Source organism: Leuciscus leuciscus (genome assembly GCF_965113295.1).
Source record: "Leuciscus leuciscus genome assembly, chromosome: 8".
NCBI classification, from domain to species: Eukaryota; Metazoa; Chordata; class Actinopteri; order Cypriniformes; family Leuciscidae; genus Leuciscus; species Leuciscus leuciscus.
The window spans coordinates 15,939,952-15,958,027 of record NC_138732.1 but is presented as its reverse complement, the minus strand read 5'-3'; the positions used below and the strand labels follow the sequence as shown (position 1 = coordinate 15,958,027).

Sequence of the window (18,076 nt, the reverse complement as noted above, 5' to 3'; positions counted from 1 at the left end):
ATTGTAAAGTCAGTGCCCTGCTTATGTTCTTTTAAATTAAGGGAGCTGCTTTTTATATATATATAATCAAGAATTATGACACATAAATTATTACAACTTTTGGTTTGATAATATGCATTATAATATAATATTACATTTTTAAATATTAATATATTTATGTATATTTAAGCATCTTATTAGAGGCTTTTATATTTGTGTCGTTGGCACCAAGAAAATAGTTCACACATGTTCAATATATATTACACGTCTCGCGATGACTGTGCACTAACGCGCGTTGATGACCTGCGCTTCATAGTTCACTGATGCCACCTAGTGAGATTGAATGAGATATGCCAAAAAGGCATAGTTCATCACAAAAGTAAATGTAGTCGTCATGTGCTCACCGCTTCACCCTCATGATTTTTCAACTCTGTATGACTTTCTTTCTTCCGGAACACAAAAATAGATTTTAAGGCAGAGCGACTCAGTCACCATTCGGTTTTTTGTTATGAAAAAAAGAGATGACATTAAAATAATGGTTACTTTTACTAACCATTCAAGTCTTAAAAGTTTGGAACAACATGAGAGAGTGAGTATGATTTTGGATGAACTACGCCTTTAAAGGTTTCTCTCAATGAAGTTACTGCACACGTCCCTCTTAATTATAGTTTTAGTTCTGTCTGACTTCTCATCAAACTGATGAATTATTAGCTAATCTCCTGATTGAAGGTTTCAAGACAAGTTGGACAACATAAGATTTACTTATCATAACTCACTATAAAAAGCACTTTCATTAAACAAAAGCTTCTCTAAATTGATAGGAGGCCATCATCATCAACAACAACAACAACAACAAAAAAGCATATATGAGTTATGACTGGATTTGTGAATCCCATGCAGATTTTGAAAACAGGACAGTACAATGAAAACAGACATATTAAAATGTAAAATAACTGTTTTCTTTTAATATATTTTAAAATGTATTCATGGCAAAGATGAATTTTCAGCATCATTACTCCAATCCAGTCTACAGTGTCACATGATCCTTCAGAAATCATTCTAATAGGCTGATTTGCAAGAAAAATATTCAGGAAATGTTTGTTTTTCAAATCTGCATGAGCTTCATATATGTAGTCATGCTTTATTTTGTCGATGGCCTTATACATTTTGGAATGCTGTTCTTTTGAACCTTCTGTTCATCGAAGAAATGTGTATCAAAATACATGCATCACAGTTTCCACGAAAACAATTAACAAGCCATCATTTTCTGCAACAAACATTTTAAGATTTAATGAAGTTAGACATGTTTGTTACATGATACCTTTATTTAGACCTCTGATTATCCAGCTCTGCTCCTCTCATGGACAAGAGGGATTTTATGCTTATAAGTATGGCTCTCTTTTGCTATTTCTGTTTTAATATAATTGAACAGTTTGTTTAGGAGGCAAGGCTTCTCTAATAATATTACAAAACCACAAAAAATGACCTTAGTCCCAAATGCCCTTAGTCATTGTTTGTGGACCCATTACATGAATGTCACCAGTCAGGTTCTTTCTGGGTAGGCATGCAACAATGGGAGGGAGGGAGGAGTGTTTGCTAATTTCGAAAGCTATAACTACAGAGCCCCGGATACAAAGATACACCTGCTGAGTTTCCCACTCTAAACTTGCTCTACAACATTGACCATGAAGTTGGCTATCCTGATCTGCGTTTCTGTTCTCATTTGCCTCTCTGGTAAGTATCAAAATTGCCATTTGTTAAGGTACATAAAAACACTTAACTGCGAATACTGAATGTTGTAGTAATTATCTTTAAAAACCAAATCCATACTCAGGCTAATGTTGTTGTTTAATATACATCATTGTACACTGACGTGTCATAATAAGTATGTTTGAGATACCCACAATGTTTTGGTTAACATGCGGATAATGACTTTTACATTGCTGTTTGCTTTCCTGAAAATCCAGATATGATATGGTTACAGTTTACAAGATTACATTTTGTTCTTTAAAGCCATTAGTCTTGATTATTCGCTGACCCAGACAGATCCATTTTGTGATATTTTGGAATAGGTCCATCCATGTTGTAGAGATCCATGGTTTCTGTCACAAGACTGATGAGAACTGAGATACTGCTGACTGGAGGGGGTGGGGGGGACAACACCCCCCTCTGTTGCAGAACAACAGAAACAGAAACATTTCAGAAACAGCAACATTTGGACAGACACAACATAATTGGTAGCTGGTATAAAATAATATAAGTTGAGATAATTTAGATTCTCTGATTCTCTGACCTGAATCTAATCTGAAGTATTGCTGGAATATATTTCCATTTAATACATGCAGAGACGCACTCAAAAACACAGAAGGATGTTGAAATAATTGAAATGTTGATTCTTGTTTGTTGAAATGATAAAGATCAGAACAGATGGAAAAAAGGGATGACCACATACGTAAAGTATCTAGAAGCTATTCAAGCAAAATGGTTGAAAAGAAAGAGCAAAACTTGCTTAGCAACTTTTTTTTTATTCTAAGCCTTGTACGGAATTTCAACAGGGAAACATGAGTGCCTTTCCTTTTTCATTTCTCATAATCATAATATATCTTTTAATATTGTTTTTACAGCGGCAGAATCACAACCAAGAGAGGTAAGTTATGGTAAAAGTGACATTTTAAAGTTACCAGAGTAAATATATATATTGAAAGAAGTCTCTTATGGCTCACCAAGGCTGCATTTATTTGATCAAAAATACAGTAAAAAGTGTTGTTATTATTATTATTATGAAATATTATTACATTTTAAAATAACAGTTTTCTAAAATCTTATTGACACCAAACTTTTGAACAGCAGTGTATAATCAAGTACAGTGGTGGTAAAGTGTTATGATATGTGGTTTGAATTTCTCTAATATCTCCATAATAGGAAAGCGATATTCCTAATTTTGGATGTACTCGTGAGTACATGCCAGTGTGTGGAGACGACGGTATCACATACTCCAATGAGTGCATGCTACGCTGGGAGAGCAAGTACGTCAGCTGAACATTTATGCAATGTAATTTCAACATGTTGATAAGGCTGAGACAGCAGATGTGAGAAATCTCAAGCTAGGCCCAGATATCAGCTTTGAATCACTTACAAGCCTGCCAAGGTTTAGTAAACAGACATTTTTTGATTTTGAGGACAAACTATCTATGACAAAAAAAGCAAGAGACCTGTCTTCTTTCAAAACAGTAAACATTCTTGACAGCAATTCTATCAGTATTTGTGCCTCTTCTAACACATATCTTGTCTGTTTAGGTTACGTAACCAGGTCGTCAATGTAAAGCACGAAGGAAAATGTGAAACCTCCTGATTTCACTGCTGTTACAGCTGGCATCCAAAATGGCTTTCCATTCAGATACTACAGCAACAACCAGCATGATTTTCTGTCAAATATTAATCATTTTAATATAAGGTCATATGCTATAATTTGGAACATTATCAGACATTGATTTGTTAACATGTAATGGCATACAATAAAACAGTGAAGCATTCAAGAGCTCTATTTTATTACAATATGATTAAAAAGTAGTTTCGAATAAACCACATTCAAACTCTGAATTTCTTTCTTTCTTCTCGTGATAGCACATTTATTTATTTTTGTGCCAGCTAACAGGGTCAATGGCATGATGTAAAAAAAAATTGGACCAATTCATTTATAAAAAAATTGAAAATTCAATTCATACAATGAATTGATTGAGTACATATTTTCTTCGATAAACATGTTTTTATTTTCTGAAATTAATAAAAAATAAGTAAAAAATAATAGGGTGACACAACTGTCCTTAGATTGTATTAGAATTATAATGATGAAAAAAGCTCAATTAAAAGAAAAAAAAACCTGATATATAAACCTGATAAATACAGTGTGTGTGTGTGTGTGTGTGTGTGTCAAAATGGATTTTACTTTGGTTACACCATTTTTTTTTATTGTATCAAAGTATCACAGAGTATACTAAAAATGTATTTTCCTTGTGCATATTTGTGAACACTTATTTTAAACTACTTGACCCATCTAATTTAGCAAACATTATGCATGGTGCATCAACTGAACTACTTGCCAGACAGCCAGACAAATCCAACATTCAATCATTTTATTAGTTCTTTATTAGTTCTAAGACGACAGCAGTCCCATTTTACACCCGTTGCATTTTAACCACCATAGAGTCCACAAGTGCTAGGATCTCCCCAAAGTAACCATCCTGCTCCCCTACGTCCTGCTCTGTGAGCACCAGTTCTTGGTATTGTTTTTGCAGTTCACTAAGAGAGGCTGTCAATGAGGGATTCTGTTTATACTGAGTGTGACATTGAGCCATCATGGCAAGCAGAGTGCGCAGAGCCTTCTCTCTCCAGTCATGCTCAGGTGACGCTAAAAGCTCAGGCACCAGCCCGCACCACCCCTGCTCCACCAACACAGGCAGGAGGGAGACTTCAGCATATTGACGCAAACGTTCCTGGTGAGAGGAATCTGGGATACGGTCCATTCCCACCTGTGATATCAGCTCCTACAAAACAAAGTATAAGTCAATTCTAAGAATAAGCTCGATACATATGGAAATTGCATTCTCAGTTCGCAATGCAAACCATTTCTAAATAACTACCATTCAAAAGTTTAGGGCTGGTAATAGTTGTTAAAGTTTTTGTATCTTGCTCACCAAGGCTGCATTTATTTGATCAAAAATACAGTAAAAATAGTACTATTGTGAAATATTATTACGATTTTAAATAACTTCTTTTAAAATGTAATTTATTGCTGTGATGGCAAAGCTGATTTTTCAGTCTTCAGTGTCCCATGATCCTTCAGAAATCATCCTAACATGCTGATTTGGTGCTGGAGACACATTTCTTATTATTATCAAATTTGAAAACAGTTGACAGCTGCTTAATATTTTTTTATCAGGATTTTTTTGATGAATAGAAAGTTCAAAAGAAATAGAAATATTCTGAAACGTTATAAATGTCTTCACTGTCACTATTAATCAATTTAATGTGTCTTTGCTGAATAGAAGTATTCATTTCTATCAAAAAAAAAAATGTACTGACCCCAAATTTTGCATAGTACTAGTGTAGAAAAGTTTAAATTTGTAAACATGAACCTTCTCAATGATCATATCGTAGAGAACCGTGATAATTCTCACACGGAGCGCCTCGGCCCCTGGTGTTTGAAACAGTTCGCTAAGCATCTGCACACCACCAAGCTTCAGAAAATGACTTTGAGCAAATGGGAAGTGACGCAGTAGAGAGGCCACAGCAAATAACACCTGTATTAAATCAGAATGTCAAAAGTAAGTGATGAATTCATACTCAATTAACTATGATGAAGACAATTGAATTTACTACTCTTATTAACAGCATAATACCCATGCTTTCTTGTTGGTTTTACCTTTTTCTTAACGGCCATTGGTCGCTGAGTGGCAAGCAATGTCAGCAGTTTCTGTAATGCACCACCTTCTACTGCCTCAACCTGCACTGATGGATTACTAGAAAAAGGTAAATGATGATGGATTGCATCAGTGTAAAGGTGGGGTCACATTACATAACATTATGTGGGTAAAAAAAGTTCCACTTGTCTACTGTAAAATGTGTAGCACAGCTCACACAGAAGTCACTTTCAAACCAAGCAGCTTTCTGTTGATCAACGTGACCAACTTGAACCTGCTGCGAAATCTGTGTGGGGAAATCTTTCACCCTTGTGCAAAATTGCATGCGTGGATTCCTATTAAAATGACTGGATTTCGACCGCAAAAGTTCACTGAACAACGTTAAATGTGAGTGCACATTAAATCATGTGTAGGCAGCAATTTTGCTCGAGTGAATGCCAATTACCTTGAAACAGCAGATCCGAGCACAAACGCAGCACTCTCCTGGAGTCTAATGTCTGTGCCGTTTAAAGCATTTATAACCAATTGCATTCCTCCCATGGACACCAAATTCTGGGCATTATCTACCTATATGAAAAAACAATGAGATTCAAAGACTTTGAAAAACTTTGGACAAAAACTGTCATAATTGTAATTAAAGCATTACCTGGTGCACAAGGTATTCAAGGTCAAGAAGAGCTGTGACTTTTTCATCAGTTGTGCTGTTAGTATTATTGAATTGGTTTAAAAGTTTCCTCATAACTTGAACATCTGTCTCTACAAGCATGTCGAGTGCCTCCATGTCTTTTTTCAGCTCTTCGATGGGGCGAAATTGGGCCCTCACCTCATCTTCCGCCTATATTCAAAAATCTTGATTAAAAAAATTAAATAAGCAACGAAGAAAAATGGTTAGAGAACAACTGAAATTAACATACTTGTTTTCTGTCTACAGGATCATCCATTCCTTTTTTAAACTTTTTCAGAGCCTCTTTCAACTCCTCAGCTGTGTATGAAGGGCCTTGCATGTTCATCATGCCTTGCCTGCACCACAGAGGGAAAAAAAACATTACTATATGATACAGTATTTATTGTAGAATACTTTTTCCTTCAATTACTATACCCATTTCCATCACTCCTGTATTTGAGACCTTCCTCCTCTCCCATTTTGACCTCTCTGTGGCCAGTCTGAAGATTCAGTCTGACATGAGAGCCTGCTGGTACTGCATGACCTAAATTGAATAACAGGTAAATATGGAATTGATCTGTTAATCATCTATTTATTTACAGACACAACTGTCAGCATGGGAATATAGCCACCTGGTTTGAGAGTTTGCCACTTGTCTGTAGGTCTAAACACCTCCAGATCTTCAGGATCCTCATTCTCTAACTGTGTTTCTTCTCCCTTGCTATGATCACCTGAACCTTCTTTGATAGACAGGGCTGTTGGGGACTGCAGAGCAAAACAATTATACTGTTGTTAAAGTATTAGAATAAAATAAATACTAAGATATGAAACAGCAGTTCTCACCTTCACATTGTGGGCAGATATGAGATGAAGACAGAAAAGCCAAAGAGTGATTGCCACTCCAAGTTTGATACTCCACTTGTTTTGCATTTTAAGTCTGGTCATTATCTTGGACGAAGAAAACGCAATATGTGTGCAGTTAAAACATAAAAATAACCTGATAAACAATCATACGTCATCCATTGCCAGGAGACCAGCCGAACCTAAAATCCATTCCCAAACTATTACTAAATTAACTCATTCTGGATTTGCCCATTCTACCGTAAAACATATAAATATATTTTAATTAATCTGTTAACGTGCTGAGTTTAGCGGTTGTATCGTCTAGCAAGAAACAAGTAGAAACCATGTGCATTTCCGCAGTCCATCTGAAAGATACACGTGAACCAATCAGATAAAAGCAAGTGTGGGTTTCGGAAAACGTCATTCTTTCTGGTCGCGGTGATTGGCTACAAGAAGAGACATATTTTCATGACGTTTTAGAATGTGATTTAAACTTTTCGTTGCAAGATATATTTCTTTCTTTTTTTTTTTTTCTAGGAGTGACTTCGTCCATGATCATGCTATTGATCTTGTTCATTTCTTTGTGTTGCATTGTAAAAACAAAAAATTCACACAAAAACAAAATTCTCAATACTTTGTCTAGATTTGTCTTCATTGCTGATATCTCCCTTATTGTAAAAATCACATAAACTCATTGATAATAAGAACAAGTTTCTTAAGAATTATGATCATATTTTTCTTACTGGTTAAGGTGTCATTGTTATTTCTGATTTTTTTTCTTTCCTTTTCATTTGATGTTAATGTATTCAATGCACTGCAGTTTCTTTTCTTGCACTAATAAAATAAAAATAAATAGATAGACAGATAGAGTTTAAAATATTTTAATTATTTTATTTTAAAATAAGACACAAGGCTAGAAATGTAAACTACATGTTACTTACATATATTTATTAAACATAATAAAAATATATATTAAAAAAAACTTTTTTTCCAAGACCACAAATTAAGCAAAAAATTAAGCAATAAGGATAAACTAATGATATACCATTTTGCACAAAGTACAACTGCAGAACTTATGATCAGAGAAAGTCAAATAGCAAGTAACTGTACTCGTTATACAATAACACAATGGCTTATTACTGTTCAGCAAAGAGAAATGTCTCTAAGTCTCAAAGAGAAAAACAAAAACTGATGACCTTCACCATAATTGTAAACATCTAATCTAAATGTTTACAAACCATTATAGAACAGAAATAATGGTACACAGGAAGTTCATTACAGCATATACAGTAAGAAAGATAATGCATTAAGACTGCATTAATTCTTTTTTTTTATTCAAACTGTCTCAAATAGTTAATATTACAGAGGTATTAATAAATATGAAAAAAAACTATAACATGTGCCACAAATCATGTGCATAGAACATGACAAGTCACAAACCAATCAATTAATGATGCACATTACAAACCTGCCAAAATACTTTTTTTTTTTTTTTTTACTATGACAAATAATTCCCATTTTGCATTAGCCAAACTACTGTTGAGCACATTCGTTTGCCATGGTTTTCTCTGAGTTAACATGAGTGGGTTGTTGGTACTTTTTCTTCTTCCTTTCAGTTCTCCAGTTCTCCTCCTCTTCACTGCTATGATGGGTTTGGTCCTCTTTTTTGCTATTGGAGTCACTTACAGGAGACCTACAGGCAAATTATTCAGTTTGTGGTGGTTCATGGTACAAATCTTAAGTGCTAAAATTCAATGTCATAGAAAAACATTTTTAAGTTAACATTTTTACTATTTACTACTGCCACAGGAGTAATTCTTTAAAACTACACATTTTAATCTCAGTAGCTGCGTTTCCATCCAAATGTCAAGCGAATCATTTCAAAGTTCGCAAAAAAAAAAAAAAAACAGGAAATAAAACACTACCAGCAGAAACAGTCGATTAGTCACGGGGGTTTAATGTTTGCTATGTCTGAATTTATTCGGCAAGTGTGTTTCCATCTCCTATTATTCACATTAACTCTTTTTCGCACAAGTCAAAAACCACCTCAAGTGAGCGTAAAAACATTTTTGCGAATTAAGGCGAGACACTACAGGTGAATAGGGTAAAATTTGTAACTAGCAGATATCACCATGAAACTTTCTCAGTTAAAAAAATACTACAAGTTTTCTGTAATTTAATGTTTAAATATGCAAATTAGGCAATATCTAATTAAATATGCACTAATTTGCATATATTTAAATCTGAGTATTGGATAAAGCCAGGTTAAAAAAAAAATTTTTCATTGTGTTCACATATTAGATGGGGGAAAAAATTACAGAGGGATTTATGGATGTCTACTTTTTTTATCCTGTAAATCAGAATATACTGTCAATAGCCGTAAAATTATTTTCGCCATTTTTTGGGGATTTTTTTTTTAAGGCTCCAAGTCAAGCTAGGAATAATATATTTACAAATCCCCCTGTAAATGTCTTCATAATATAACTAGGTACAAGACTGGAAAGTTTGGTGTATATAGGTGCTACTGAAGTGGAGATTTCGGACTTGGAGTATGAGAGAAAAGTCATTTTGAGAAAACAGGCTTTACAGATTTATCATCAGCCAATGAGATTGCGCATTCAGCCCTTTTACTTTCACGATTGGTTGCTGATAAAAAGGAAATTACCATATTTGTAACCGACAGCATTGTACAGGAGAGAGAAAGCTTTCCAGCGGTGTATATGATGACAGTGTGCAGACAGCGATCGTGGAGCAGCGGGATGATTAAGAACGGCAACTTTTGTTGAATTTATGAGAAATCTACAGACGCAAACAGACAAAGTGTAGTAAAATAAAGACCTAAATGTGTATTTCGGACTTTTTTTCACCACAAGTCTGAAAGAAGACATGTTATTGAAGACAAATATCCAAAAATCTCCAAATTGACCATAAAAAAAAACTATGTTTTTGCCTGCCGTGTCTCGCCTTAAGGGATTTAAAAATAAAAATAAAAAGTGTTTATCACTTGTTTGGCGTTTCTGATGCGATACTTCAAAATGCACATAAAAACAGGGTGATAGAAACGTAGCTACTGTTAAAAAAGGTCTGAAAGTTGAAGAGCAAAAAAAGGTTGTATTGTAAGGTTGTAAAACTCTTGTATTACTCTACATTTCCCATTGATTTATCAGTCCTTAACAGTTAATCGTAAAGTCTAGTCATTAAACAAGATCTCATGGGATTAAATGTTAAAATAAGTTCCTTTGCGCAACAGGATTCCTGAGAGGCAGTGGTAGAGCAGGAAGTGATCGAGGCAGGAATGTTCTCATAAGACCCAGGAAGAGGAAGATGACAAAGACTGTAAAGTTGACACAGCGCAGCAGAAGGGAGAAGGGCTGGCATGCAGAGGTTGGCACTGACCTGGGCGCATCAGGAATGCAGACTGGGGGATCCTCACAGATTCGGACAGATTTGCTCTCACGGGGCATGACAGGGTTGGGTTCACTGGGTTGTGCAGACTGCAACGGGATCACAACTGTTTTCTCAATGGGATGACTCAGGGTTTTTTCCTCTGTATTTTCACTCAAGCCCTTGCTCAGCTCAATATCCATGGTTGCAGTATCCTCGCTGCTAGGTGCTGACTTTTCCTCTGGAACCGCTACAGGAAACTTCTCCCGGCGCCGTTTCTGTACTTGGGCTTTGTTCACCTCTGAACACATAACAATGTTACATTTATGACCAATATATAACAGCAGCACAAAGATGAATTATTACAGCAGTTATCAACTAAAATGCCCAATCACTTTTTCAGGCAAAGTATTTTTCCCATATGGATTTTTACAAAGTCTTCATTAAAGAATTAACGAAGAAAATTACAGACCTGTATTCCAGTTCAAAACGTTTATAAAGAGATTGGGGGGAAAAATCCATATGAATCGAGTGGTTTAAGCACTGAATGGCCAGGCATAGGAACAGTTTCTTCTCTCAGGCAATCCACCTCATAAACAGTTATGCCCCCACATAGCAATAAACGTGCAATATACAACAGTATTTATACATTTATTTATTTAACACACCAAAGTTCTTAATCTTATTTACATTTCCTTGCATTTGTACATACATCAATACCTACATAATGTCTATTTTTGTATATTGTGTATTTTTTGTTAAATATTTTTTGTATATTTTTATTTCCTATTTACTTAAGTATCCTGTCATTGTCATTCTGTTCGTACTGTGGAAGCAAACAAATTCCTCGTATGTGCAAACATACCTGGTAATAAAGCTTTCTGATTCTGATTCTTAATCCAAGTCTTCTGAAGAGACATGATCATTTTATGTGATGGACAGAATAAATTTCGGCTTTTATTCACATATAAACTTTGATTTTATATATATATATATATGAAGAGTTCAGATGCAAAAGCCTCTAAATGCCATCTGAAATTTTCTTCTAGAATCATAATTTTTATCAAGCTCGTATATTTAAGTTCAGTAATTTCACTTAAATGACAATTAATAGGTATTTTTCATTGCCATTGAAGTGAAATTACTGAACTTAAATATACGAGCTTGATAAAAATGATCATTCTAGAAGAAAATTTCAGATGGCATTTAGAGGCTTTTGCATCTGAACTCTTCATATATATATATATATATAAACGCACAAGAATTTAAGCCGTTTTTGTGGGAGCAGGGAGACTGACTATCGTGCCATTCGTAGTGCTTCATGGGAGTGCAAGAGTTAATTTCCATGTTCTCTGATTGGTGGAGATTTCTTTGTAGACACATGGGTATTGCAGTTTTTTTACCATGAATTCCACTTTTTAAACACAATTATTTAAAAAACAAGTTGAAATACTGCAGGCTGATAACATACTGTATTAGGGATGAGTCACGATTTCTGAATATTTGATTAGTTGATTTAAATATAAAATATTGAATAGGTGGTGCGATTATTATTAAAAAAATCCCCATGTTTTCGGTGCTGATGCAGTGGTGATGCTTTCATATTACCAGAGGGCGGTACTGCCAATAACAAACCTAAAAGCTGTCAGTGAACTCTCAGACAACAGAAGAGGAACACACCAGAGCATGTGAGTGGAGTAGTAATATTTCCTCCAGAGGGGAGAGCGCCTTTCTGAAGATTCCGCTCGCTCAACCCAGAATGCCCTTTGTGACATGCTGGTTCGAAAATATGTAAAAGAAGTAGGGCTGTTCAGTTGTAGTTGAGTTGTTCATTTAAGCCTTTAGTCGACTAATCGCATATTTATATTAATTCAATTACTTATATATATTTACTGGAGAGAATACTAAACCATAATGAGCGTTTACGTAATATAGCCTATTCCGCACTCAAACACATAAAGCTTGCCACAAAGAACTCGTGAGCTTAGAATTATAAGGTTCTATCTCCACTTTTGGTCGAAATTGAGTTTTTGACATAATCTGATCCATTAGGTGTTTATTAATGCCTGTGTGGTGTTATTTTTGTAAACAAATATTTTGTTAGTAGTTATTGATAAAATAAAAAGGTTCCATCTCTCCATTGCCAGCTGGGATGTAAAAACTTTGATGCTCAATATCTCAGAACTACCCTAAACGGAGATAGAACCTTATAATTCTAAGCTCACGAACTGGCAAAAGTAATGATTATGAATGTGTCAAATATAGCAAGGAGACATTTTAAATTGTTTATTAATAAACTAATGTTTTCTGTGTCAGTGTCGGCTGCAAAGATGAAGTAGTATACAATGCTGACTCGCCATCTTCGAGAAATGCACATTTCAAACGGATTACATAAGCAGAGAGTAGTCTGTTTCTTTTCTTTTTGAATTGTTTTGTTTAAAAGTAAACATTTTAAGCTTTCTATAGATATATTTCTCAGGTCTGTGAGGCAAGTAGCCTATACGCTGAGTTTAAGATACAATTTATACAAAATTAAATTCATTTTAAAGAAAAGGCTTTCTACAAAACTTAATGAAGTGGTCAAAATCATATCTGACTCCACTCCATATGTCTCCCGATATATTGAGCATTTTATGATCCTATCTTATTCATGCTGTTCACTTTTCATATAATCAACATAGATGAATTAAAAAAATAACATTATATTATTTAAACATAAATATGAAACTAAATACGTTTTCTTTAATGGCTACAAAAAGTACAGTAGCCTACAGTACAGAGAAATTTCATGTCGGAGTGGGATTTGAGCGAACACCGTTTTACCGGTGAGCGTGAGCTGATCATGAGTGGAGCGCGCTGGCATAGAGCGGAATATTCCGACCATCAAATATTATTTTTGCTTGAAATACCCATCCCAATACTGCATGTCATCCATTAACAACCACGTAGCTCACAGTAGGTCAGTCTTTAAAGCATTTAATGTTATTGTTAAAAATCAATTCCCCTATGGGTATAAAAAAATGAAAGGGATTTTTACTTTCGGAACCCGACTGTTGCACTAAACTGGTTCATGTAGAAAACTAGGGCTCAGAGATGAAAAAAAATTACCATTAGGTGTGTATTTCATTTTTAGTTCTTCAAGCTTGACTTGGAGCCTCATATTGTCACTGTGTCTTTGTTTCAGCGCTTGCTCTGTCCCATAGAGTTTCCTCTCCAACTCCAACACTCTCTGACTTTCAGAGAGAGCTTTCATTCTTGCCATGGATAACTCATCTTTTAGTTTCTCTGCATCCTTCCTATACACATAAATGTCATAATTGCATTTTAAAAAGTACTAAAGTATCAACACCACCAGTACAATTAAAGGGTTAGTTCACCCAAAAATGAAAATTCGGTCAGTAATCACTCACCCTCATGTTGTTCCAACCCCGTAAGACCTTCGTTCATCTTCGGAACACAAATTAAGATATTTTTGATTAAATCTGAGAGCTGGCTCACTCCTCCATAGGCTTCTAAGACACTATAACTTGCTTGCCCAGAAAATGCATTTAAGAGATCGTTAATATAGTCCAAGTGACTACAGTGGCTCAATCTTAAGTTTATAAAGCGACGAGAATACTTTGTGCAAAAAAAAAAAAATAATAATAACGACTTTATTCCACCATTCATTTCCTTCTCTCTGGGCCTCGAGTTTTTTCACATAGTGTAACTGCGTAGCGCTTCTGTGTTGCACGTCACACGCATCACACACATGACCAGCGTCGGCCAATAGTGAGCCTACGTGTGACGTACAACACAGACGCGCTGCGCTAAAACACTACGTGAACTAACTCGAGGCCCAGAGAGAAGGAAATGAATAGTGGAATAAAGTCGTTTTTTTTTTTTTTTTTTTTCACAAAAAGTATTCTCGTCGCTTTATAAACTTAAGATTGAGCCACTGTAGTCACTTGGACTATATTAACGATGTCTTTAATGCATTTTCTGGGCCAGCAAGTTATAGTGTCTAAGAAGCCTATGGAGGAGTGAGCCAGCTCTCAGATTTAATCAAAAATATCTTAATTTGTGTTCCGAAGATGAACGAAGGTCTAACGGGATTGGAACAACATGAAGGCGAGTAATTACTGACAGAATTTTCATTTTTGGGTGAACTAACCCTTTAATTAATGAGAGAACACTTACTTTGAATTTGAAAGTTGCATTTTTAATAGGTCTGTATAATACGTCTCATCCATAAGCTCGCCTTCTTTAGACGGGGCAGGTGGATGTTGGTCTGTTGCAGTCGTCTGTTGGTGACAGAGTTGTTAGAGACATTTCTCAAACTGTAATGTTTCATTTCAAAGCTGGATGTAATATGCTAAGCTTACCTTCTCTTTCTCTAGTTCTCTTACTTTCATCATCAGGCTTTCTATCTCATTGTTCTTGTCAGATAACATAAACTGCAATCGTTCAAGCTGGGCTGGATCGGCCCTGTTGCTCTGGAGTTGCATAAGAGTAGCTATCTGCATCTAAAACAGCAGACACAAGGAAAACATTAATGAGGAAAACTATAAATACAATGTAAAGTATTCATCAAAAAACACTATTTACCTTCATGCGTTGCATGTGTTGTTTGAAGAGAGCATGCTGCTTTTGTAGAGACTCGTGCTGTCTTTTCGTACTGTTCAGCTGCCGCTCCATCTCTGCTCTCTTGTCCTCTACCTGTGCAAATCCAAATATTTTGTCACAGTACAAAAATGTTTTAAGTGAAACTATCATAACTATTTCATTATTATGAAGCAATGCCCCATTTGAACTGTTTATACTAAATGTATTAGGTTTACTACCTTATTTTTAAATGGTACTGCATTGATATAAAATGTTATTCAGTTTCTCTCTAAATTAAGCCTTAGACATAATTAAGGTTATGAAGAAAGTAGTATATGTAATTCTCAATACTGTACCTCAGAAAACAAGGAATTGCCCTTGCTGTTTGGATCTTGCGCCTGCTGCAACACCTGTTCCAGCTGGATCTGAAGGTCTTGGTTGGCTACACGAGCTTTCTACATCAAGTAGAAGATTTTTTTGTGTTGAATATTTTTCCCCTCAATCAGTGCAGAAAATGTGCATCAGAATTCCATGTGGATATACTTATCACTATAAGAAATATTTTTCTAGAGCATTATCTGCAGTACTAGAACTTTACCAATATACTGTACTGTTTAAATGTTTGTGGAAATGGATAATATTATGTAGCAATGGTGCATTAAATGAAAAAAAAATTGTCAGTTAAGACTTGAACATTGTTACAAAAGATTTCAAATAAATGCTGTTCTTTTGAATGTCATCAAAGAATCCTGAAAAAAAATTATATCAGTTTTAACAAAAATATCAAGCAGCACAACTTTTTTCAACTGTGCAAAAAAAAAAAAAAATCTGGCTCATCAAATCAGCATTTTAGAATAATTTCTGAAGGATCATGCGACACTGAAGACTGGAGTAATGGCTACTGAAAATTCAGCTTTGCCATGACAGGAATACATTTAATTTTAAAGTATATTTAAATAGTAAAAATCAATTTTAAATAGTAATAATATTTTGCAATATTACTGTTTTTATTGTATTTTGGATCAAATAAATGCTGCTTTGGTGAGCCATAATATACTTTTTTTTTTTTTGCAAACTTTTGAAAGGTAGTGTAAATACATATTTTATAAACATGTTTACTTGAAAATGTTAATTGACATGCCTCCAAAGCATTATAGCAGGACACCGCCTCTTTCTCTCTCTCTTCCTTCTCTTCTGTGAATCTCTCCAGTTGCCTCTGGAGGGTAGTGTTAGCCAAATGTAGCTGTTCTTCTTTGTATCGTCCCTCCTGAAGCTCCTGCTCCAAAGACGCCTGCAAGACAAGATCACACTTCAACACCAAAGGCACACTGACATTGCTTATTTCTAGGAAACATTCTATGAATATTCCTCCATTAAAAATAAAGATTGGAAAGTACTCTACCATTGCTGATTCCATATCCATCTTCTGCACTTGCAGCTCAAGTATCTCTGAGGACATTGTTTCATGTGCACGTTCTGTAAGGACACGTAGTTCTTCGGTTTTGCTGCTTAGTGCTTCAGACTGTTGATCCAGCTTGTGTCTCATCTGCTTCTCAGCAAGTTGAGCCTCCTCTAAATCTGTCTTCATTTTCTCCACCTACAAAGGCATTTTATCAGCACCACAGATGAGATACTCACTTGTCAAAAATCATTTAAACATGAATATTGGGGAAAACCTACCACTTTTGAACAGGTAAAGCATATAAGCTGACCTTATTCTTTAAGTCACTGAGCTCAAGAGCATGGTTCCTCTCCAGCAGAGTTTGTTGCTGCTCCATTTGATGTTTCTGTTGGTTTCTGACCAGATCAAATTCTGATCGCAGACTCTCCAACATGCGGGCCTTTAACTCAACCTCCCTTTGCAAAGAGTATTTCTCTTGTTCCAGGGCCTGCAATTACAGAATACTGTAAAAATGTAATTTGATCACATTTAGGAAATCATTTACTGATCAACTAGACTGTCAATCATCATATTGAGAAAATCAAATGGTCAATCAATATTGAGTTAGTACCTCAATGACACTGGACATCTCAATTTGCTGTTCCTCCAATTTGTTGTGCAGATCCATTTTTTCATACAAAAGTTGAAGTCCATACTGTCCAGCCTTCTGAAGAGCCTCTTCTCTTTCCTGCAACTTCTGCTGCAACACTTTCATCTCACCCTCTAGATCTGACATCTGAAATTAGTGTATCATGTGATCATCAATGTAGAAGATTGCGTAGAGATTTATATTTTACACACACACACACACACACACACACACACAGTCACACACACACGTTGGGTTGCCATGTTTTATTGGGACTTTCTATAGACATACAGATTTTATATTGTACAAACTCTATATTCGATCCCCTAAACCTACCCATCACAGAAAACTTTCAAATACATCACTTAGAATGATTTATATGCTGTTTTCCTCACGGAACCCCAAAAAAATTCCCCACAAAGTCAAGGATTTCGACATTTTTTCCCCATAACGTAGGTTAATGCGTCAGTAACCATTCACAACATTGACTTTAAGGCTGTCATTCTCCAAGTCATAAAGGTCTGGAAAAAACATGAGGGTGAGTAAATGACAGAGGCAGACTCTGATTTTTTTGGTCAACTAACGTATAGCTTACGTTAACTGCATTAGTTCGTTACGTCGGGATGATATGCAAACGCCCATCAAAAACATCGCGTTGTATTCAAAAGAAGTCTATTTTCTTTGTGCCACATATAATTGACAGCTACAGAACAACATAGATGTCTAAATTTGTTTACCTTTATATTTAAAGGGTAGTTGGTGATGCCAATATTATATCTGAAGAATGAACTGCCCCAGCTGCTTTCCTGCTCGGGAACTTTCAAACGGCAAGTCTGTTTGAATTCTGCAGCAGTCGTCAATCACATATCGCGAGAAAACGCGAGGTTTCCAATCCTGAACAAAGTGTCGTCTCTCTAGTGTCACTCAGTGGTCAATGGGCATACTGGGCTGCGTTCCAGTCCACTTTTAGACACGCACTTGCGAACTTCCCTAAGCACTTCCCCTCGGTGGAATCCCTGCCGCCATTTTGAAGTGCGTTCCACTTCGTGAAGTGGAGAGGGAAGTTTATATGGACAGACCCACGTTCCCTCGATTTTGACCGAGGGAGCGAGTCTACTTCATTATGTACACTTCAGGCTCCTATATGTCCCACAATGCAGTACGATTGTGAC

At 35.6% G+C, this 18,076-nt stretch overlaps 3 protein-coding genes across 3 annotated transcripts; 1 reads left to right on the top strand and 2 right to left on the bottom strand.

The window, feature by feature from the left end:
• The first annotated feature begins 1,577 nt into the window (after window positions 1-1,577).
• On the top strand, window positions 1,578-3,579 carry LOC309505229 (turripeptide Ici9.1). Its single transcript, XM_082178597.1, has 4 exons — window positions 1,578-1,713; window positions 2,604-2,626; window positions 2,902-3,005; window positions 3,277-3,579. The coding sequence occupies exons 1-4, from the start codon at window positions 1,665-1,667 to the stop codon at window positions 3,329-3,331; spliced, it is 231 nt and encodes a 76-aa protein (XP_082034723.1). The 5' UTR covers window positions 1,578-1,664; the 3' UTR covers window positions 3,332-3,579.
• Window positions 3,580-3,685: 106 nt separating this feature from the next.
• sil1 (SIL1 nucleotide exchange factor) lies at window positions 3,686-7,299 on the bottom strand. Its single transcript, XM_082178560.1, has 9 exons — window positions 6,907-7,299; window positions 6,696-6,828; window positions 6,499-6,607; window positions 6,314-6,419; window positions 6,046-6,234; window positions 5,845-5,966; window positions 5,402-5,498; window positions 5,115-5,279; window positions 3,686-4,523 (listed from the first exon to the last, which is right to left on the bottom strand). Exons 1-9 carry the CDS (start codon window positions 7,006-7,008, stop codon window positions 4,155-4,157), a joined length of 1,392 nt encoding a protein of 463 aa, XP_082034686.1. The 5' UTR covers window positions 7,009-7,299; the 3' UTR covers window positions 3,686-4,154.
• Window positions 7,300-7,773: 474 nt separating this feature from the next.
• spdl1 (spindle apparatus coiled-coil protein 1) lies at window positions 7,774-18,005 on the bottom strand. The gene is made up of 12 exons (XM_082178556.1): window positions 17,642-18,005; window positions 16,887-17,051; window positions 16,587-16,763; window positions 16,277-16,471; window positions 16,012-16,165; window positions 15,231-15,325; window positions 14,878-14,988; window positions 14,655-14,795; window positions 14,470-14,573; window positions 13,399-13,586; window positions 10,303-10,591; window positions 7,774-8,599 (listed from the first exon to the last, which is right to left on the bottom strand). Exons 2-12 carry the CDS (start codon window positions 17,049-17,051, stop codon window positions 8,440-8,442), a joined length of 1,779 nt encoding a protein of 592 aa, XP_082034682.1. The 5' UTR covers window positions 17,642-18,005; the 3' UTR covers window positions 7,774-8,439.
• Between the last annotated feature and the right edge of the window lie 71 nt (window positions 18,006-18,076).

What these genes read in the sequence shown, in the direction of transcription:
- sil1 (XM_082178560.1), bottom strand. Translation starts at nt 7,008, where the DNA reads ATGACCAGACTTAAAATGCAAAACAAGTGGAGTATCAAACTTGGAGTG. An exon ending in TACAGGAGTGATGGAAATGG is followed by an intron (nt 6,420 to 6,498) that starts GTATAGTAATTG and finishes TCTGTGGTGCAG; the next exon opens with GCAAGGCATGATGAACATGC. An exon ending in CAATGGCCGTTAAGAAAAAG is followed by an intron (nt 5,280 to 5,401) that starts GTAAAACCAACA and finishes GATTTAATACAG; the next exon opens with GTGTTATTTGCTGTGGCCTC.
- spdl1 (XM_082178556.1), bottom strand. Translation starts at nt 17,051, where the DNA reads ATGTCAGATCTAGAGGGTGAGATGAAAGTGTTGCAGCAGAAGTTGCAG. An exon ending in AGATGTCCAGTGTCATTGAG is followed by an intron (nt 16,764 to 16,886) that starts GTACTAACTCAA and finishes CTGTAATTGCAG; the next exon opens with GCCCTGGAACAAGAGAAATA. An exon ending in TCAGTGACTTAAAGAATAAG is followed by an intron (nt 16,472 to 16,586) that starts GTCAGCTTATAT and finishes ATGCCTTTGTAG; the next exon opens with GTGGAGAAAATGAAGACAGA.
- LOC309505229 (XM_082178597.1), top strand. Translation starts at nt 1,665, where the DNA reads ATGAAGTTGGCTATCCTGATCTGCGTTTCTGTTCTCATTTGCCTCTCT. An exon ending in TGTTCTCATTTGCCTCTCTG is followed by an intron (nt 1,714 to 2,603) that starts GTAAGTATCAAA and finishes TTGTTTTTACAG; the next exon opens with CGGCAGAATCACAACCAAGA. An exon ending in CAGAATCACAACCAAGAGAG is followed by an intron (nt 2,627 to 2,901) that starts GTAAGTTATGGT and finishes TCTCCATAATAG; the next exon opens with GAAAGCGATATTCCTAATTT.